This window comes from Anser anser, assembly GCF_964211835.1.
Source record: "Anser anser genome assembly, chromosome: 7".
NCBI lineage: Eukaryota > Metazoa > Chordata > Aves > Anseriformes > Anatidae > Anser > Anser anser.
In genome coordinates, this window is record NC_139727.1 from 20089821 (window position 1) to 20110717 (window position 20897).

Consider the following 20897-nt stretch of genomic DNA (forward strand, 5'->3'; position numbering starts at 1 on the left):
TCACCAAAACTCAGCTCTTTGACACGCAGTCGATATAAGGCTGAGATCTGGAGATACAGTAATGCACCCTGACTCTTTGGAAGTCAAGAAAGATCCGATACCATGACCTTGTTCAGGCACTGGAACATCTCCCTTATATTCTCCTGATTATTTTCCCCTCACTTCTTAGCCTATACAAACAGTAGCACAGAAGCCAAGAGATCTAATGCTGGGGAACTCCAGGGTATGGGGAGTCAGCCCTGTTCCTTGAGATGAAAAATTAACGGTTGGGAATCTCTATTTGGCAAAGAAACTAGTCCCACACAGAGTAAAGGCAGAGAGAGAAAAAGAACTGGGGAGAAAGGGAGGAGAAGACAAGACTTGCTGGGTTCCCGTGGGTAGAAGTTAATCCTGCAGTTATACAGAAGATAAAGATGTTTTTCACAACATCTGACAGTTCCAGCACCAGAGCAGGTGAAATGAACCGTTCGCCTTAACTACGTCTTCTGAAGGGGACTTGCCTTCTTTTTGGACATGAAAGGATTCAATTTTCAAAACAAATTGCCCTAACAATGTTTTCAAAAGGTGGCAGGAATGCACAGTTGGTACATACTTGAAGGTTTTCTGCTTTCAGTGGTTTCTGGAAAATTTTATCATTTTTTTCTTTATATTACCATTATTTCAAAATGTTTTAAAGCATTCTCAACCAATGTAAGAGCCACAGAGTGCCCACAAAGTCATATGATGTACATATGCCACAGATACTTAATCATCACTCAGTCCCCATCCACTGAAATTGCATGGTAATTAAATGTGTATTAAATCCAGTTTATTCCAGAATACTCATCTTTTACATGGTCATGTAAATTGGAAATTATTTTCAAGATGCCAGGGAATATACACCTAACTCCACTAAATCTGCTCCCACATTTTCACTTGCTGCTTTAACAAAGTGAAGAACGCAGTCAATACCCGAGCACGTTCCTCTAGACACTGCTCTCAAAGTGACATTGAGCAAGTAGGGTACCAAGTACGTGATTTTCATGAAGCAATACATTTTTACCTTAGTATATTATCAGACAGTACTACTAGTTACCCTGTTCCATTCCCAGGACATTCACTATCAATCCCTGTTGGAAGGGACGCTGGACAGAGCCACCACAGTGCATCGTTTGCCCTTTTAATCGCACCACCAAGCAAACTGCTACCTTCTTAGGCCTGTCCCAATACATTTGTAGAGTCTGGACTGTTGAGGTGCTTGAAGCCCTGACACACTGTGAGCTGACCTAACTGAACTGGAGTAGCTTGAGAGTTAGCCATGATGGCAAACACCTCCAAAGCACACATGTATTTAAACGCATTAAAAAGATACAGCACAACACAAGGAGCCAAGGTCAGCTCTTCATCTTTAGAGTGCTGGCAGAGCTGCTACAAACCAGAGAGTGGAAAACCCACAAATTTTAAAGTGTCTACTTCAGGATCTGGCAGCAAAGAGGCAACGAGCCCTGTCAGACCAGAACTGACTCAAAACAGAGTCATGTGGCTGCCCCACACTGCTGCCAGCACACTCAGTTCAACGAGAGTTTATGAGCCAGATGCAGCATGTCCTTGGTACAACACTGCAGCTGAGGTGATAAATCCACCTATCCACCAATAAATGAAGCCCAGTGCACTTCATATGGCTTTGCCAGAGCCAGCGCAGGCCTGGCTATGCCTCCTGGCCTCTGCTCAGCATCAACCGTAAGAGCTGCATTGAGATTCCTCTCCTGGAAATCCTCATGCAAGGACTCCTTAATGTGGATCAGGTCTGTGGTAACTGCAACAAATCTGCTCCCCTGCAGGGTGGCACCTCCTGCTGCAGGGAGCATGCTGTGGACAGGCACCGACCAGCACAGTGCCAACATGGCTGAGCAGGGCTCACCAGCTGAATTTCAGAGAAAAGCTGGCGCTGCAAGCCACAGGCCAAGATAACACACCTAAGCTGGGAAAGCTGTCCAGACTGGAACTTACATTCCTTTCTCAGCACAAAGCTGCTCTTTCTAAGCCTCCATGGCACTGTTAAACACATTTACCCCAATTAAGCATCAAAGGTTAATTGAGACTTAATCATGTTTGGGAAATACAACCCCCAAGGGGACAGCCAGAAACAGCAAACAAGCTGGAGGGTCTGAGAGGCTTTCATCTCCTAGACTACAGATCAAAGAGCCCTGCTCCCAGCTTTTTTGTCCCCTGAAGGCCATATGATTTTAGTCCCACTGAATGCCCCAGGGATTTTCCCTGCAGTGCATACGTTATTCAAGTCTTAGTCCCTGGGTCATCCCAAGTGCAAACATACCAAGGGCAGCAGTGAAAAAAAATAAAAAAAATCAGACTTCCACAAAGAGGTAGCAACAAGGAAACAATCACGTGCAGACTAGCTGAGGATCTTGTCCATTTTGATAACTATTTTCAAGTTACAAAAAGACTATCCTGTTTTGGAAGCCCCCCCCAGAATTAAAGCTCAGATGAAAAAGTGACTCAGCAAAAATTTGCAGAGATTTTTTTCCATCTAGAATTACTGCTCATGCACAACACATATAGCCTCACAACTACCCATCTCCTATCAGTTTGAGATTTATCATGTTCTGGCAGAAATTAACAGGCAGCTCAGACTGTTGAGGGCTTTTTTTACTATACTTGAAGCTCAATTACCATTTCAGGCTCAATACCTGCAGTTCTGAGGTACAAACTTACTGTTTACAATGTCACCTTGTAGCTGAAGAACTTGTGGAACAGGCATTGTGAGAATAACTATATCAAACAGTTCTGGTGGTCCCATTTTCCTGGAGACTTCCCATTTCCCATCTCGAAGAGAGATGTGAGTTACGTGGTATCCATAGAAGACCTCTGCACCTGGTTCAAAAAAGAAGAGTTAAATACATGTAACTGGATTCCATGGAGAAATACACAGTAGTTTCCCTTAGTAAGTGGATGGCTTGCAAACAGCAAAGCACACAGATGATCTTTGGGCAAAGTTTCACAAATTAGGTTGCTGAATTTAACAGCCACCATAGGACATTTAAAGAAGAGATCCTCATTGGTTGAAAAATTCTTGTAACTCTCTTCTGTTAGGGCTGGCATTCATCCGACTCCTTACTGACATGATTCAGCTCAGTAAGCAGGTGGAAAACTATCAGCTGCTCTCTGACAGGTTTGATTCCTGTGGCTTTAGTGAGCTGAACTGCCTCAGCATGAAATCGGACGAGCACAGGACGTGGCACAGGGTAAGGGACCAAAGCATACATCCAGGAGCTGAAAGAGAGAACTGTCCCCCTTAGCACATCACACATACAGGAAGACAGGAGCATAATTACTTGAAAGATTAGGGACTAAAAGAACAGCTAATTAAAAAAGTCCCATGAAACGTGCAAACCTTGACTGCTCATAAAACTAACGTTCCTCAAACCAGAGTTAAATTAGTTCACTAAGCAGTATATTGTGGTTCTGCCACATTCCACCTACTGTGGTAGTTACAGTTTAAACTAGCAGATATTCTTCTCTTCAAGTCTTTTCTGAAGAGCTTTCAACACAGGAGGTTTACATACTAAGTGCTCATTTCTTCAAAACACAGGATGTAACCCACCACTGTGCTCCCAGCTGCTTGTGGAAAAAAAACACTCACTTTATTCAAGTTGTATGCAGCTTAAATATCTTCTCAATCACCTGTGCAAACACAGTGTCATCTTACTCCCACTACATTATTTCTGTCCTAACTGCATAGGACTTGCTAACCACACAGGATAAATATAATCTTGGCTATTGGTCCTACAGTTCTTACATCTGTAGACATTTTTCATATGCCTGCAGTGCAGCTGAAGTCAGTGAAGTGCCTGCAGGACTTGGAAATTTCCAAAGCTCACAGACACGTTTAACTACTTAAGTAACTTCAAGACATATATAAACAAATAAGGAACTTGAACAGTTTTTCAAATTTAAATCTCCAATTAGAACATTCAAGAATGCCATCAAAAACATCGTAATTAAAAACTTTAATTTCAAACAAAGGCATCTAAAAATTACCTGACTGTTTTAAATAATACTTGACAACTGAGGAGATGCCCTGAGGTGCCATGTAATTGCAAGAGCCTTCCTTCTCTACCATTCCTTCAATGGGTGCAGTCAGTGGTTTCAAGATGCCATGAGACAGAAGTTCATCGTAGAAGCTTAAAAAGAGCAAACGACAGAGATGAAAACTCACTGCATGAAAACCAACACCAGCTGCCATTACTTTTTGCAATTAAAGATGAGAAGCCCAACTTTCAAATCAATAAAAACTGTTCTGCAGTCTCCCTGTTTTTCAGGCCGACTATGCACAACCAAGAACCTCAAATATAAAGACAAACGATATTGCTGTTTTACTGGGGGCTAGCCTCTTGTAAGACAGCAACACTACCTACTGTGCCTGTAATACAAACTGCTAGAGAGCCGTCTGACCAGAAAGTTTCACGACTGATTGAAACACGCAATACAGGGCTCTTATTAAAGCTTTGAACATCAGTACAAAATGAACTGCCATCTGTTCACTGTGGGGTGCAGGAATGCTCCAGGAGCTGTATGTGGACGCCTGAAACACGCGTGATTTTTCCCGGGTTCTGGTACAAACGCCCCACTTTGCTGACAGCTTCCCATCGTTACATCACTGCTCCCCTCCCAAGCCTACCGGGCACAGCCCCGTGCCACGAGCAAGCCCCAGCAGGCCTCCGATCCCAACGGACGCCATCTCTCCCTATCCCCGCAGTCAGTGACAGCTTTTCTTAGAGGTGGAGACTTCACAGCCCCAAGAAGCTAGGCACAAAACACAAGGATCCCCGCTTCTGCTTTCACACCTCGCTTTTCTCCGGCACCTAAAGCCTTTTTCACGAGGTCTAGGGGGCTCCGACGTACGTCGGCCCTCGGCAAAAAACGCCCCTGTGCGCAGAGGGGCACCGGGCCGCCCCCACCATAGGCGTGCCTGCGGTGGGCACACCCGGCCCCGCGCAGCAGGTGCGACGGCGACCCACGGGTGCCGTCCCGAGGAAGGTCACTTCGCCCCCGAGCCCGCCTGGCCCGCAGCGACCTCCCGCTCCGCCCGCTCTGCCCCCGACTTCCTCAGCACCACCTTCACCTCCCCAACCGCCGCCAACAGAGAAAAGCCTCCGCCCGGCCGCGGCCCCAGAGGCACCGCCAAGAGCGGAGGGGCGCAGGCAGGGGCCGCGGAGAGGCACGGGGCGCTCGCTCCGCCCGCTCCCTCGGGGGCCGGGGCCGCTCACCTGCCGCGCGGCCCGGCGCGCCCCGCCCGCGGGCTGACGTACTGCGCTCCCAGGTCGGCGCTGCAGGCGGCGTCCCCCTCGCTGCGGCTCGTGCTCATGCGGCCCCCTGCAAGCAACGACCGCTCGGCTCGGCTCGGCCCGGCCCGGCTCGGCCCAACCCCGGCCGGCCGCCCGCCCCCGCCCCAGCCCGCCGGGCCCACCTGCGCCGCGCGCCTTGTCCCACACGACGACGCGACCCCGCGCCGCCCCCCGCAGCAGCGCCGCGCAGGCGCCGCCGGTCAGCCCCGCGCCCACCACCAGCACCCCCGCCATCGCCCGCCCCGCCCCGCCCCGCCGCCGGGAGGCACCGCCCCCCTCCGCTCCCCTCCCCGCTGCGGCCCTGCCCGGCCTCAGGGCCCGCGGCAGCCCCGCGCCTTGCCTGGCGAGGCCGCCTTGTGTTTAGTTTGCTTCTTTTTGAGTTCTTGGGTTTTGTGCAGTTGGTGACGCGTGGCGTTTGAGCCAGGGGAGGCAGTACTCTGTGATGGGGAGCGTGGGTGGGATGTGTGCTGGGGCTCATCCACGCAGCTCGGCCTGCCATGGGAAACTGTCGCACAGCATTCAGCCCGGAAAGCGGAGCGTGACAATGTAGAAGGCTGCGAGTTCGTGAAGGATAAGACGCATGCTAAGCCAGCCCTGCACCAGTTATCCGGGAATGCTCGGGGCTTCATCCACCCTGATGAAGATCAGCTTCTAAAGTAATCAAAACCTGCCCACCTGGAGGTGCTACCCAGCAAGAATTACTCGAGGGTCTGACAGCTTCCAGAAAGTGCTGATGGGCCATCTCCAGCACCTAAAGTTTTCCTATAACTGTACCTGGCAGTAGCTTGAAGTTTGCAAGAAGCTATGGCTTGATGTTAGGAAAGAGGGATCCCAATGTACTGAGAGTGGAGTAGATAATGCTGAGGGGTGGTGGCAGGTATGCACCCGGAGAAGGATGAAATTTTCTCAATGATGGTCATAGCACACTAGTGGATACCAGTAGGCGACAACCAGCATTTTCTAAATTTATTAGGTTGCTGCTGTGGCTTCTTGGAGCCCACAGGCAGAAGCTGAAGGAACTTCACCTCACCTGTTGTCTTTGCAGAGCTGCCCCTTCCACCTTTAACACACTGCCAGCAGTTTGCCTCGTGGCCACAATTCAGGAAAACACATTCCTATCCTGCCAGCCTGGAGAGTGGGTGACAGTGAAATGGTTGGATTATCATCCCTACTGAGCTGCGTAGGTGAGGGAAGAAGTGCCAGAGAACTGCAGATAGGATCATGGGAGCATGGGAGACACTATAACCTGGTGCTTCAGCACACGTGTCTTGCAACAGATTGATGTAAAACCCCTTATGTGGAGCTCATTGCATCTAAAGGACTGCGTTTGCCTGCTGAGGGTGTTGATGGTACTCACTTTGAATGGGAGCTCAGAGCTGGCCTCGAGGCAGATGTTTAATAGGCACTTCTTTGAGAGAGTTTGGAGCCCCTGTCACCCTTTGCCGTCTGAGTTGTGGCGTGGTGCTGTTGAGTCTAGGGCTTCCTCAACTTTGTTTTTTTTTTTTCAAAAAGAAATTGACCACTCAACTGACCCTCCAACATGTAAGTTTCAGGCTGTGAATTCAGACTGCTGAGAGGTTTCCTCTTCTTGATACCACTGCCTACACCATTCCGTGCTGGAGGATGTGTCCCTCTCCACAGCACCTCCTGCAGGGAGCACAGGTCAGCACCGTGCTCTGCACTCCGCCTGCTGTGGGTGCCCTCCATCTCTTGGTGCACTGTGCAGAAAGCTCAGGAAGCACTTCACAGCTGTGCCTTTCTTTTTGGTACTGGACATAGCTGTGGCAAAGCTGTAGTCCCCTGTGGTCCTTGGGCTCAGGGTGCCGCTGAGCTTTGCATTCAGCCTTGCTTAGAGGCATGAGAGGTCCTGAATGGAAATTGACTGTAGCTGCTTTCCTCTAAAAAAATCTGTTGGATCATGCAATTATATCTCTGCCAGTGGGCTGAGCAGTGGTTTGTTGCTTGTTTATTCAGGAAAATGAGATTTCTCAAACCTCATAAACGTTTTGTGTAAGACCAAATGACCAAATACATTAAGTTTGCTTGGGAATGGTTTATTTTACTGAAGGTTTGTCTGGATTCTCACTGGCAGCTTAATTTGTGAGAAAGTTAAGTTGAGTTTCTTGGTAAAGAAAGTCTACATCGGTAGAGTTTCTTGGTGCATATTCTTGGTAAATTGTGTCCTGGTGGAGGCAAATAAGAAGGTATGGACGAGAGAAGAGGATTAAGAGAACCGAAACAGAAATATTAAGGATCAAGACAGAACCTTTGGCAGTGATTTTATAGAAAAAGATTATTAAACTTGAGTGTGATAGGTGGTGAAAGCACCTAAACAAGAATAGTACAGAGCACTCTGTGCTTACTTGGTGACCATTATGGACTGTTAGCAGAGAGAGTAAATGTGTTGCAAGAAAAAGCTCCATGAAGTGGGTGAGGACTCTTGGATGTGTGACATCTTTCTGTTTCAGGACCAAACACCTAACTTAAGTATGTGTGGGTGACAGGAAGCCCTGGATGAGGGCAGGGCATGATAACACACTCATTAGGAGCTGTGGCATAACAGCCTTTCTGGAAGGGACCTGGGAGTGGTGGTGGATGTCAAACTGTGTATGAGCCAACAGTGTGCTGCAAAGACAGAGAACTTCAGACTAGGCTGCAGGAGTGGAAACATGGCCACCTGATCTCAGTCAGTTATCTCTGGCACAAGGGAGGTCACACCTGGATGCCAGGTCCAGTTCTGCTCTCCCCAGTGCAAAACAGTTGTGAGACACTGGTGAGGCCCAATACAGGCTGGTAAAGTTGCAGTGTCTCTATGAGAGGTGGGCAGAGCTGAGTTTATTGGGTCTGGCCACAGGCGGCCTGAGAGGGGTCTGCGAGCAGCCTGTGACCTCTGAGAGCGCAAAAGGTGTTAGAGACAAAAGCCGCTCTGGTGCAGCACATAATGTGGTAAGGGACAACAACGTTGTGCCTTTGGATGTTGACAGTAGACCTGTGGTAATGCTTCTCGAGAGTGGGGAGCAGCCCCAGGACAGTCACCACAGAGCTGGGGGATCTCCATCCTGGGGAGTTTCCAAAACTTGACTGCTCAAAGCCAGGGCCGCTCTGATCCAGTACTGGGGATAGTCTTTCTTCTAGTGGGACACTGCATAAAGATCTCTGAAGATCCATTCCCACCAACACTTCTTTGATGCCACGATTATGTGATCATTCTCAAGGGCCTCTCCTTGATTTTTAGCAAGAGCTGTATATGAGATTTGAGAGGCCTAAGTATCTTGCAAGACTTGTGATAATGTTATCACTTTTCAGGTGCCGTGGGACTCTTGGCTATGAATGAAACCTTAGCCTTACATCCTTCAGGGAGGACAGTGCCTCTAGATGAGCCCAACCAGAATTGCCCTGCCATTGCCCCAGAGTACAGACTTCCATGATCAGTTTCCTCAGAAGGTGAAAGACAAAGGTGTCTTACTCCTGGAAGTGTGGCTTCTGTACTGTAAAAGTAAGACGCAAGAAGCAACCTCCAAGTCTCTAAATGATGAGCATTTTTTTTTTACTATGGCTATGTTTAAAGAGCGGACCCATTACCACATCTTGTAACGTGCCTTGGACACATACCAGGTCCGCTCCAGTTTGACAGTCAGGACCCATCTTTCCCCATTGATCCTGCACTGTGATTTCAAGGCAAATCAATCCTTGAATGTGGGGCAGAAGACAGCCACAGCCCTGACAGGGATGATGGGGAAGGATAAATGTGAAGAGATGCACCTGCCTACCGCGTGTACGTACGGTAGAGCTTAGGTGCTCTTTGTGCTTTCCCGTACGGGTGTGAAGAACATGGATGTTGCAGTGGGTCAGCCCTGGCCAACAGCTAAGCACCCACACAGCTGCTCACCCACTCCACTCCCTCTGCCCCCAGAGTGGGACAGGTGGAGAAAACAGGAAAGGCGAAATGACGGGAAGAGAATAAAAACAAGCAATGCAAAGACAATCACACACCACTTCCTGCGAGCAGACCAATGCTCAGTCTCTGAGCAATGGCTGCCTTGGAGAACAGCCGCCCTTCCCCATTTTTTATTGCTGAGCATGACATTATATGGTATGGAGTATCATTTTCGCCATCAGCTGCCCTAGCTTTGTCCCATCTCTGCACTATGAAGAAAGTTAATGCTGCCCCAGCCAGTCCAACTACAGATCTTTTTAAATGGTTGCCTGGGATTTAATCTTAAATTCACATTCACCAGCTCTGTCCATACTGTTATAAAACAGAGGGTTGTAGAGCTCTGTCTGGCATATCATCGTTTCTTAAATACGGTATCTGCTATCAGAAAGCCATTTCAGATGCCAGTTGTCCCTTGCAAGAACTTAACAATTTCTCTTGTAATAAATAAGTAAAATGGTCATTGGAATGTGAAGCTGGGAACTTTCTTCAGGCTTATCAATTAAATCACTTTATTGATGGAAATCACCTTTAAATTTACATAATTATTTGCTGCCTAAACAATATTTAATAGGCCGGCATAAACAAATTCTGGGCAACCATACTTTCTGAAGTATGGTATTGCCTAATGATTTATGTTTAACATCTCAATGTGTTTACATTTACTCTTCTCTGTTCTTGCTACCCCACCCTTGAGATGGTTCAAATAGAGTTGTCTTAAGAGAGGTGACAAGTGCTGTGCAGCACACCAGTGTGGAGTGGGGATTGGTCCCCAGCTGCCGCTGTGTGCCACATCTTCATCTCCTGCCGACTCAGCGTGCCCGGCATTGCTTTCGTGTACTGCCCGTCCATCAGAGGGACTGACATCTCACTGGCTCCTTTCACGGGAGCTGTGCGACCCTTCGGCCAGGCTGGTAGCCTTCACTTTTCTAGAGGTGGGTCTGGGAAAAATACTTGTACAGCTGGGCTTCTGTCTAAGCATGCATGTGGATGTGAATGGTGCTTATGGCTCTGGCTGAAGGAAAACGGCTGCAACCCAACTGTCTGTGTTTGGCTGATGAGAGGGGAGTGAAGCCTGGTCTTCTGGGTCAAATCAGAGATTGGTCTACCCCAGCTTTCTCTGCCTAGTACAGGTGAAACGACAGACTACCAAGGGGAAGCACAGGGGAAGAAGTTCCCATTTGCTTTCATCACTTCTTGTGGAAGGTTAAATTTCCAGTGCACAAAGTATTTTTAAACGGTTTTCAACCAGTCTCCTACCAGTATTATTGACTCCTAGATGCACTGGAAGGTATGTTGATCCCAAGTACGGTGATACAATTCACATACAGATTGGCACTTACAAGTGTCCTTTTCTAAATGAAATGTAATTAATTTTGTCATTTTCACTATAATCAAGGAAAGAGCAAGTGACTAGAGGGTTTCTTTTCATTATTTCTGTTTAGGGAGTGAATATGATGTTGGCTCTTAAAAGATTAATCAAAATCAACCTGCTGTCCTTACTCTGCCTCCTGGGTAGACCTGGACAGTTGACTTAATAGGTGATGCAAACAGCATTGCAATGTTACAAAGCTCTCCCTGGCAGAGCAGCAGCTCAGTTTTACCATTTCCTGTAACACAGTTGGGAACGGATAAGGAGAAGTGGCTTGCAATATGTCATAACTTCTATGACAAATAGACCCCTACATCCTTTGTGTGCTTATAAAAGAAGGTCTGGCTCAGGGTCTGAGAACTGGGAAACAACCTAAAACACATTTTAATTACATAAGGGAGACAGTCTTTCATTAGATGTTGTAGTGGCTATATGATAACTGTATCATCCTGGCACCAAGCTGGGCTGTACTCGCTGCTGGACGCTGGTCAGAATCAGAAACTCACTGACACAATAAAAGAAGAACTTAGATTGAAGGCACCCTGGTGGTTCCCTGTCCAACCCAGTATCTTGGAACCTAAGACACTGTAGTGGCTCATTTTTAAAGCCATGACTAAACACTTAGCAAGTATATATTTGACGTCTTGCGCTGTACTCCTGAAATTTGTGTAGAAAGAGCCAAACATCCCTTGATCCCCACCATGTCAGGGTCTTTGCATGACAGGCTGGGGTCCAAAGGTGTCTTCTGGTTTCTATTGAGCGGAAGAGGTACTTTAATCAAAAAACAGGAAAAAGATCAGGCATGTGATGTTGTATTTTAACACACTTGCAATTTCCACTGGTCTGTAGAGACTACAAGGATTGTTCCCTTGCCCCTTACTAGAACTCCTGAAATCCCATTCCACCTCCCTGAGAATATCCCAATTAGCAAGTGTTTCCTGAGCCACTGCACACACATTAATGCTTTAAGACCATCTAAACCAACATAATAAGTCTGAGTCCCTCATTGAGGTATTTTCCTGCCCATGTCTCTCCTTTCACTGCTGTAAATCACCTGTTGATGGCTTACAATGAAAGCACAGGTAGTACTTTACCGTGTGTGTGTTTGTCTGTGTGTGTCTGTGTGTGTGTGTTGGCGTCTCCTGAGCTTTGGTCAGTGAGCAGTGTTTCTCTCTGACACTCAAGCGAGCATCTAGGTGGTATGAAATCAAAGCTGTTAGTGCAGGCGTGTTATGAGGCTCCCTTGCTTCTGATAGCAGTGACACAGTGAATATGTTGTTCTAGGCAAACCGAGGATGTGGCTGGCTCTAGCTCTGATGTCCTTGGCCCATGGGATGGTATCTGGGCAGCAGCTCTTTGATTTTCTATTTTCTAAGAATCCAGAAGCACATATGAACATTGTAAGTATGACAGAGATGGAACAGAGGCAGTAGTTGTGTGGGAACAGTCATATAAATTATCAGTAGTTAAATACTAATTTAACTTTTTTTAAACTTTTTAACTTTTTACTTATGGATTACATTGATGGTGAGCACCACTATACTTTACTTTTTTCACTTACAGAGTGAAATGGTCTCCTTCTGGGGATACCCCAGTGAGGAGTATGATGTGGTGACTGAAGATGGATATATCCTTCAGATTAACAGAATTCCTTATGGGAGAGGAAATGCTGGAAACAAAGGTAAAATTAATCTGTGCTATACTGGAAAAGCCATACCTTAAGCTGTTGCCTTCTGACTGGAATACTGGGGCTTGTGCAGGAGGTTTTTCAAGATCCCAAGGACATGCCATGACTTTGGTATCTGTAATGTCTCTTTTGATCAACAAGACTTGGTAGGGAGAGTGGATCCCTTGCAGTGATGTTTTCTCCCCTGTGTGGAGACCTGAGAGTGGGTGATGCTCCATGCACACAGCAGGTTGCAGTCCTGGCAGTGAAGAGTGGACCATCCATCTTAACTACCAGTGCCCCATGCACACCTTGGGTTTTCTTTGTGAGCCTCTCTCCTAGTATGTGGTCCTGCAGCTGTGTGGCAGATTGGCAGAGCAGTTTGATACTCCTTGAACATCTGCCATAGGGCCCTGTTGTCCTATGAGGAGTGACAATGAGGGGAGAGCAGAAGTCACAGTACCTGAGGGAGATCCCTTTGCTCACAGGGAGCAAGGAGAGGGGAAAGAAAGGATGAAAGGTTAGGGAAACGAGGACAAAGAGACTTGAGCAAAACTGGGAGACTCTAGATCCAAAATTTCAACTGAAAAGGGGTGTCACAGAATTACAGAATCACAGAATGGCCAAGGTAGGAAGGGACCTCTGAAGATCATCCAGTCCAACCCCCATACTGAGCAGGATCACCTAGAGCACATTGTGCAGGATGGCATCCAGGCAGGTTTTGAATATCTCCAAAGGAGACTGCACAACCTCTCTGGGCAACCTGTTCCAGTGCTCTGTCACCCTCACAGTAAAGCATTGGCTTCTCATATTCAGCCAGAACCTCCTGTTCTTATCCTCTCACCTCTCCAGGCACCTCCGTGTTTGCCTACAAAGTTACCTGGGTACCCAAGTTCTACTAATGCTCCCAGCAAAGCAACTCTGCCAGAAGCCTGCTGAGATGCAGAGCATAGGTACCAATCTGCTTGCATCTCTGAAAATACTTGACCCAATTGTGCTCTTGGAGATTGGAGACAAAAGAAGGTGCTATGAGATGTCTCTGAAAAGGCAGCACCAGCTGCTTTTATCTAGAGTAGGGAGAGTAATGGTATCTATTGCTCCTATAATAGTAATCACAAATTATGTGTTATACATATTTATGATAGTAATTAGGGACCTGCCACAGGGTGTGGGAGACAAGGGTTTGATTCTCTTCCCTGCCTCTGGGTGTTCATCCTCCCAGCCCTTGGAATGTGTCCAAAGTAAAGATAGGCCAGACAGGAAAACTTATTCTGCCTCCTTCTGAAATTCATCATGACAGCAAAGAGCTCACAAGCACATCTTTGTAGCTCTGAGAGCAGAGATCTGCCAGCATTGTTTAGGGGGTTAGAGAAAATAAGGAGAACGGGAAAACTGTTTTGTTTTGTTTTGTTTCTTTGTATACTGTCCCCCAGCTCTAGGTGTTGACTTACCTAGTGATAGGTTAGCTACAGAGAAGATGAGAAAGGACGTTGGGGAATAAAGGGCAAAGCGCTTTGAGGTATAGTGCACTTGGTGCATCTACTACCTAACAAACTTGTTTTACTGAAATCAAGGGAGGCAGAACTGCAAACTTCTGTACACTTAAAAAGTAAAAGAATTCCCGAACTGTCTCAAATGCTGTCAGACAGCATTGGGGGAAAAAAAGAAAAAGAAAAAAAAAAGTTGTCATGATGCCTGTCTTTCAGGTCCAAGGCCTGTTGTATTTCTGCAGCATGGTTTATTTGCAGAAGGCAGCATGTGGGTTACCAATTTGCCTAACAACAGTCTGGGCTTCATTCTTGCGGATGCTGGCTATGATGTTTGGATAGGAAACAGCAGAGGGAACACTTGGTGCAAGCGACATCAGGTCCTCTCTCCCAAACGAAAGGAATTCTGGGCTTTCAGGTAAACAGCGGTACTTTGAGGAACTGAGATACAAATGGCTTCTTTTGTTTTCAAGTGATGCTGTTCTAGCCTGGGGAGGAATGAATCAGGCTGAACTGAAGAGTGTCCTCTTATTTTAGGTGCATAATACACAGTTTTCAGCAATGGTGAAAAACCATGTGCAGTTCAATGTCTTTAATACCCCCAGAAGTCAGACCCTTGCTCCATTGGCCTGCAGTTCCCATACCCACACCTGAAAAGATTGTCTTACTGGACCTTCTTGTCTCTTGCAAAATAATACGTTTAATTGGCAAGGGGAAGACAAGTGTTTTACCCAAAATGTTAGGAGTGGTCTCAGAATGGACACAAAATACATCTCACGGGCAGTATTTTTCCATGTGTTTACCAAAGGACATACTAAGTAGCATGGAGACAGTTGTGGGGTTGTCCTGCCCTCCCCATTGGTTTTGTGCTTTGTTGATGACTGTCATTTAGATGTAGGTAATCCACATACAAGTAAGACAGCAACTGTTCCTTCTGCAGCTTTGATGAAATGGCTAAACATGACCTCCCAGCAATTATAAACATTATTGAACAGAAAACAGGACAAAAGCAGTTATATTACATTGGTCATTCACAAGGCACCACTATAGGTAAGTTGGTGGGGAACAGCTTTCTGCTATATAACATTTCTAGTTTTAACTAGATATGCCATACTCTCTTTTTTTTGTTTGTTTTTCATTGCGCTGGAAACTGAATACGGATATAAGCCCATCATCAATAAAGTGGTACATGCTCTGCATTGCTCACAGAAATTTTAGAACAATTCCTGTTGCTAGCCAGATCAGGGTTTTGGCCAATACAGTTAGAAAAATAATTAACTCTTGGAATGAGCAGATGGCATTTCAGCATCCACTCTTGGACCTGTGATCAGGAAGGTTTTAAGCCTGATGCTTTCCAACTAGTAAAGGTTCCCAGGCAGCCTTTTGTGAAGCAATGCCAACAGCAAATTTTCCTGCAAGAAAGGATTGGTCTGCAAATGTCATCTTGACCCAGCTATTGAGCAACAGGAACACATGAAAGTTGGGCTGGATCACAGCCCACCCTGGGATGGTGAGACAAAAGTTCAGCAGGAGTAGTCTTGTTGACTGACCCTATGGCAATGTAGGATGTCTCTGTTATCTTTGGGATCTGTAAAGCAGTTCTTACTAAAGTTAAACTATGTACCTGAATGCCTTGACAGAGTAAGCCACTTTTTTTCTTTGTTTTTTTTTCTTTTTTCAGCTTTTATAGCCTTTTCCACTATACCTCACCTGGCTCAGAAAATTAAAATGCACTTTGCTTTAGCACCTGTGGCCACAGTCGCATTTATTCAAAGTCCATTTAAAAAGCTAGCATTCTTTTCTGACTATGGTCTCAAGGTACGTTGGTCCTTTGCACAGACTGTATTCCACATAGCCATAATGAATGTATTTTTTCATAGGGATTCTGAAATGACCTACACAGCAAATTTCAAATCATTTACAGAGAGATGAACTTTTTGCTCTGTCTGTTTTCATAATGAAGGGGATCATACATATCAGTCCAGAATCTTTCTGTCCTGTCCTAAATTTTGTCTTCACAATATTCTGTCAGAATTAGAGCCTAGAGGGTTGAGGTTATGGGCAGATGTGCAAGCAGCAAGTACCAAAATGTCGGACAATAAGACTAATGTGGAGACTCTGATCTGTGTCCTGTGTTTTACTGCAAAAGTACAACGAATGTAAAAGGTCATGAATGTAAAATCATGAAACAGAAACTTTTAACAGACTGCAAAGAAAGGTCCACACATGGGCAACACAGGTAAAATAGAAGCTATGAAGTAGTAGTGCTTTGAGGAAAAGTGTGGTGAATCTTCATGTTTTATTAGCATGCTTGCAATTTTGCAGGAAATGTTTGGCACCAAAGAGTTTCTACCACACACTATCTTGGGTGAACTGGTCCTTTCGAAATTCTGTACCCATTCAAAGACCTGCAGGAACTTCTTGTCCATGCTCTTTGGGTTTAACTGGAAGAATGTAAATATGGTATGTAGGAACAAATCTATAAAGTGCTTTTGGTATCCTTTTGAAAGAGAAAGCCTTGCCTGCCCTGTTTCATGGAGCCAAGTGAAACCTGTTGTGAAATGTGTTTGACACCTTTCAGAGCCAAATAGATGTGTATGCAGCACACGCCCCAGCGGGAACATCAGTACAAAATCTAATCCACTGGTTGCAGGTAAACTTCCCCAGCTACTTCCCTGTGCAAAACAGTATGGGTTATCGTAATAGTCCTTTGTGGTCAGTCTCTTGTATTGGTCTGCTGCAATGTATTAGTGATATCTTTGTTGGTTTGTTTTCACTCCATCATAAAATGCTACGTGGATTCTTGAGTTACCTGTTTATCAACAAGTGGGCCAGAAACACTGGATCTGCAGGGAGAAACATTTGGAGCTGAGGACCCTGCATGCCCAGCAGGCACATTTCAGGGATCTTATTTCAGACCAGCTCTAGTCTTGCCCTGCAGCCTGAGTGCCATTAGAGGTCAGACTGCAGCAGAGGTTCTCCTGGACATCATCTGCAGATTTACTGGGTAGGTCAAAATGTAGGGATAATCAGGCTATCAAAAGGTAACAGTCCTTCACCCTGTAGATCCAGGTAAGGTAAAGACAGCAGCCAGAAAGATTGGGTAGTACTAGGATTTATTGGATTGTGAATCAAATACTCTCACACAAACTGTTACCTGCTACAGAAAGAAGGGGAAAAATACCTGTTGGATGCTGACTTGTTCTGAGCACTAACCCTGTGCAGGAAAACAGTTGTCAAGGATGGACCAATTTTGCCCTTAAAGGAAAGTATGACAATACCACAGCCTCCTTTGGGACTCAATTTCTATATTTCCCTGTGCTTGTAATTAGAAATGTTTTTTTATAATATATAACACAGATTCTCTTACTGCCAATTAAACTGATTATTTCTCATCCTTCCCATTGTGGACATGGACAACAGTCACTACCAGAGCCTGTATGACACTGAAATTCTGCTATGTTGCCCTCATCCTCTCTTTCCTAGGTTAAATTCACCCAATTGTTTGTACGTTTCTTTGTAGAACATGGATCAAAAAAGCCTCTTCTTCATCTCTTCTGGTTCCTCACCAATTCGTACATCTTTGTAGTGTGTCCCGCAGACTGTATGTAGAGCACAGTTTGTTGCTAACATGCTACTGCTGTTCAGAGACCCAAAAATATCTTTGTGGTTTCTGTAACACACTCCATTTTCTAAAGTGGTGGGGCTCATCCACATTAGTCTGCATTCTCTGTATGACCATTGGTTTTGCTTTTCTTGATGTATGAAGTTTTACATGACATATTACTGAATTTCAGCTTAACTGATGAATAGTGGCAAGGAGAAAAACTAGGAGTGATGGGGACAAATTTCAGATCAAGGGGTTCTAGTTGAAAGTGAGAAAACCTGTATTCCCTGGAGCAGGGAGCAGCCCTGGGGCAGATCCCCAGAGCAGGTCTCTGTCTCAGGGGATTGTTCAGGGCTTGGCTGGGCCACCCTGACTTTGTGTTGCTGATAGTCCTGTTCCAGAAGTGGGAAGTTAGTTTAGAGATATTCAAAGGCTCCTTCCAACCAACATGTCTTTGGTCATTTCAGACCAATTCTTCAGTTTACAAGCAATATTTTGAATTCTAATCCCATTTTCGTATTTTCATTTCCTCCCATCCTGGTGTTAATCACAAACTATATAAACATAATCTGTGTTCATTTATCCAAAATAATGATAGTAATTAATTGTACTGGACCTATGGCAGACATGTGAGATACACTTTAAAAATCTTACCAGCTCAATGATGAAAACTAACTTTTCAGTTTCCTCTTTTGAATTGATTGCACCCCCACAGAACTGTAATTTCATTTAGACCATGCTCCCATGTTTGCCCCTGAAAATTTAATGTGCAACCCACTCCTAAATTTGTTAAGCCAAAGATGTCCCTTTCTCTTTATTCCATACCACTGCAAGGAAGTAGAAAAGAAACCAAAATGTCATAATCAGAACAAAATTTGGCACTCAGTGCTTGTGATCAATATTTCTTTTCTGAAAGAACCACAGACGAATCCTTTCGTCTTTGGGAATCTGTCTTTGCTGTCTGTCTTCATGCTGTTCTTCAATTCACTTGAAAAGAGAGGAAAAATTTATTTCCAAATCTCAAAAAAAGACTAATATTGACAAATAATTCAGGAGCTTACTTTTCCATGATTGCTCTGACCGTTTAAAACATTTCCTTCTGAATCTGCTGCAGGGAGTTAGAAGTGGTGCATTGAGAGCTTATGATGGGGGAAGCATCTATAACAGTCTTCGCTATAGGCAGGTGAGCTGCTTCAAATGGTTAAAGTTGTGGTCCTCCTTTATACGTACATTCACACTTGTGTGCATTAGTCACGTACGATTCCACTGAATTTATTGTCCTTTATTGACAAAGGAAATTGGGCATGCAAGCAGCAAGTCAGCAGGATCACCTCTTGGAACAACAGTATTTTCTATTTTAAACTTTACTTTACAAATATCTTCTAAATGGAATAAAGTATTAGATACTTTCCACTTAACCAGCTGGGATTTTTTTTCATTTTTTTTTCTGGAGTCTATAATCTGACATGTAAAAGCAACAGTGACCATGTGACCAGTTACTGTCTGAAATATGTGAAACTTAAGTCTGTATCCAGATTGTAATTTCTCTCTAGCCATGACAGAAAGCAAGGTGCTGGCACCCTGTTCTGATGTTGCAAGACAAATGGTGAGCAGTTAAATCTGTGTCCTGTGGGAGCTTGGGCAGTTCTTGTTCTACGGCTAGAAGAATATCAGAGGTAGAGTGTGATTAAGAAAAAAACCTTTTGCCTCCTTAAGCAAGAAAAATCAAATTGTTCAGAAACTAACATGGTTTTTAACTGGAAGAATCATACTGTAGGTGAGGAGGTATGGTGCTGAAAAATCACCTGATGGCAAGACTCTGCAGTGTTGAGCTAAAGCAACACTCCAGATATGTCTTGTCTTCACTAACTTGCTTCCAAGCACTTTCCTGTTATTACTTTCCGTCTTCTGTGAAACTGTCCTTTTCCATTCATTCAGATGGGTCCACCGCTCTACAATGTGAAAAACATGACAGTGCCGACTGCCATCTGGAGTGGCGGAGCTGACTGCCTGGCTGATCCTCGCGACGTTGCCCTCCTGCTCCCACAGATAGCTAACCTAGTTCACTACAGGGCAATTCCCGAGTGGAACCATATGGATTTCTTACTGGGTCTTGATGCAACAGAGATTTTGTATCACAAAATAGTCCATATGATGAAGAATCCATAAAGCTGCAGTTTTGAGGCTACAGTTTTGACACATTTTTGCTGATATGTCTTGTAAGATTAACATTATGTTTGAAGTATTTTGAAATTTTTGACTATTTGGACCACCTAAATGTAGTAGACTAAAATATTTTGCCTTTAACTAGAGCAGTGATGGGAGTGAGGAGAGGAGGCTGACTGCTGAGGCCGACATCCGGGTAGGCACTTCATTTCCCTTTCCCTTTCCCTTTCCCTTTCCCTTTCCCTTTCCCTTTCCCTTTCCCTTTCCCTTTCCCTTTCCCTTTCCCTTTCCCTTTCCCTTTCCCTTTCCCTTTCCCTTTCCCTTTCCCTTTCCCTTTCCCTTTCCCTTTCCCTTTCCCTTTCCCTTTCCCTTTCCCTTTCCCTTTCCCTTTCCCTTTTCCCTTTTATTTTCATCAGACATGTTTCATTCACAAGGTACAGAAAGGTAGAGGAAGCATAGTTAAGGAATCTGGGGTTTCAGACACTTCTATTTAGTCTAGAGTCACAACTATGTTTCCTCTGAGACACAATGAATCTCATGTAGTCTTTCCTGTGTGGTATGCTTTAAAGTGCTTGCAATTCCCCTACAAGCACACAGACTTACGAAACTGGGAATCTGGACTCCGTTATAAATGAATTTATTCCTGGCTTCAGCAGGGACAAAAAATTCAATATTGCTGTCTCAGGACTGATACTGTTACCCCGGACCTTTAAGACTACCAGCATGGGTCAATGAGAGCTTACAGGTCTGTGATGAAAAAAACACTACATCTCCTGAGAAGCATTATGGTTCTAGTGGCTTTAAAATTCAATAAAAATTGCAATTAATCACATTTTGAATGTGTTTTTGTTGTTGTTGTTGTTGTTGTTTGTTTTTTTTTTCTCCCAACAACTAAGAAGCCAGAGAGGATGAATTGAGAAAAATATATTCTGAAAAGCAATTACAAGACAGACAGTCCAACAGTCCTGTGATTCTGACATGCAAAGGAAAAAGGGCTTAAGGAATGTACACAGTGCCTATGTCTTAGTCTTTTTCTGAGATATTTTGGTAATAAGATTGAGTTATTTATTTTGAGTTGCATATTTTCTGACTAAAGAGCTTTCTTCAAATCCAGTATGTATACATGTGACAGACCAAGCAGTGCCACAGAAATCATCCCTGATAGTGCATCATCTATACATGCATGCTGGTAGTTGCCAAATGGCAGAGGGTTCAGTCTACATTTCAGTGAGTATTACTGTCAATATCAGTAATTCATAAACAAGATAAAGTCAGTCTACATTAAGAAATGGGTCATGTCTTGACAGGTTTGGGACAAGT

The 20897-nt window shown here is 44.9% G+C and overlaps 2 protein-coding genes across 6 annotated transcripts in view; one reads left to right on the top strand and one right to left on the bottom strand.

Annotated features, from left to right (window-relative positions):
- RNLS (renalase, FAD dependent amine oxidase) overlaps positions 1-5595 on the bottom strand; it is a 106439-nt gene extending 100844 nt beyond the window's left edge. For all 5 annotated transcript variants that reach the window (XR_014586873.1, XR_014586874.1, XM_083844534.1 and 2 more), the window contains exons 1-4: positions 5468-5595; positions 5268-5373; positions 4039-4181; positions 2713-2871 (exon numbers count right to left, since the gene is read on the bottom strand). Coding sequence is in view for 3 of the 5 variants with exons in the window: in XM_083844534.1 (XP_083700660.1) it covers positions 2713-2871; positions 4039-4181; positions 5268-5373; positions 5468-5579 (520 nt within the window). In the remaining 2 variants the exon portion in view is untranslated. The remainder of the gene's footprint in view (positions 1-2712; positions 2872-4038; positions 4182-5267; positions 5374-5467) is intronic.
- A 39-nt stretch (positions 5596-5634) lies between these two features.
- LOC310902808 (lipase member K-like) lies at positions 5635-20334 on the top strand. The gene is made up of 12 exons (XM_083844860.1): positions 5635-6887; positions 8652-9438; positions 9977-10214; positions 11936-12051; positions 12215-12332; positions 14024-14222; positions 14745-14854; positions 15486-15622; positions 16130-16267; positions 16386-16457; positions 18526-18594; positions 19350-20334. Exons 4-12 carry the CDS (start codon positions 11947-11949, stop codon positions 19578-19580), a joined length of 1179 nt encoding a protein of 392 aa, XP_083700986.1. The 5' UTR covers positions 5635-6887; positions 8652-9438; positions 9977-10214; positions 11936-11946; the 3' UTR covers positions 19581-20334.
- The last annotated feature ends 563 nt before the right edge of the window (positions 20335-20897 follow it).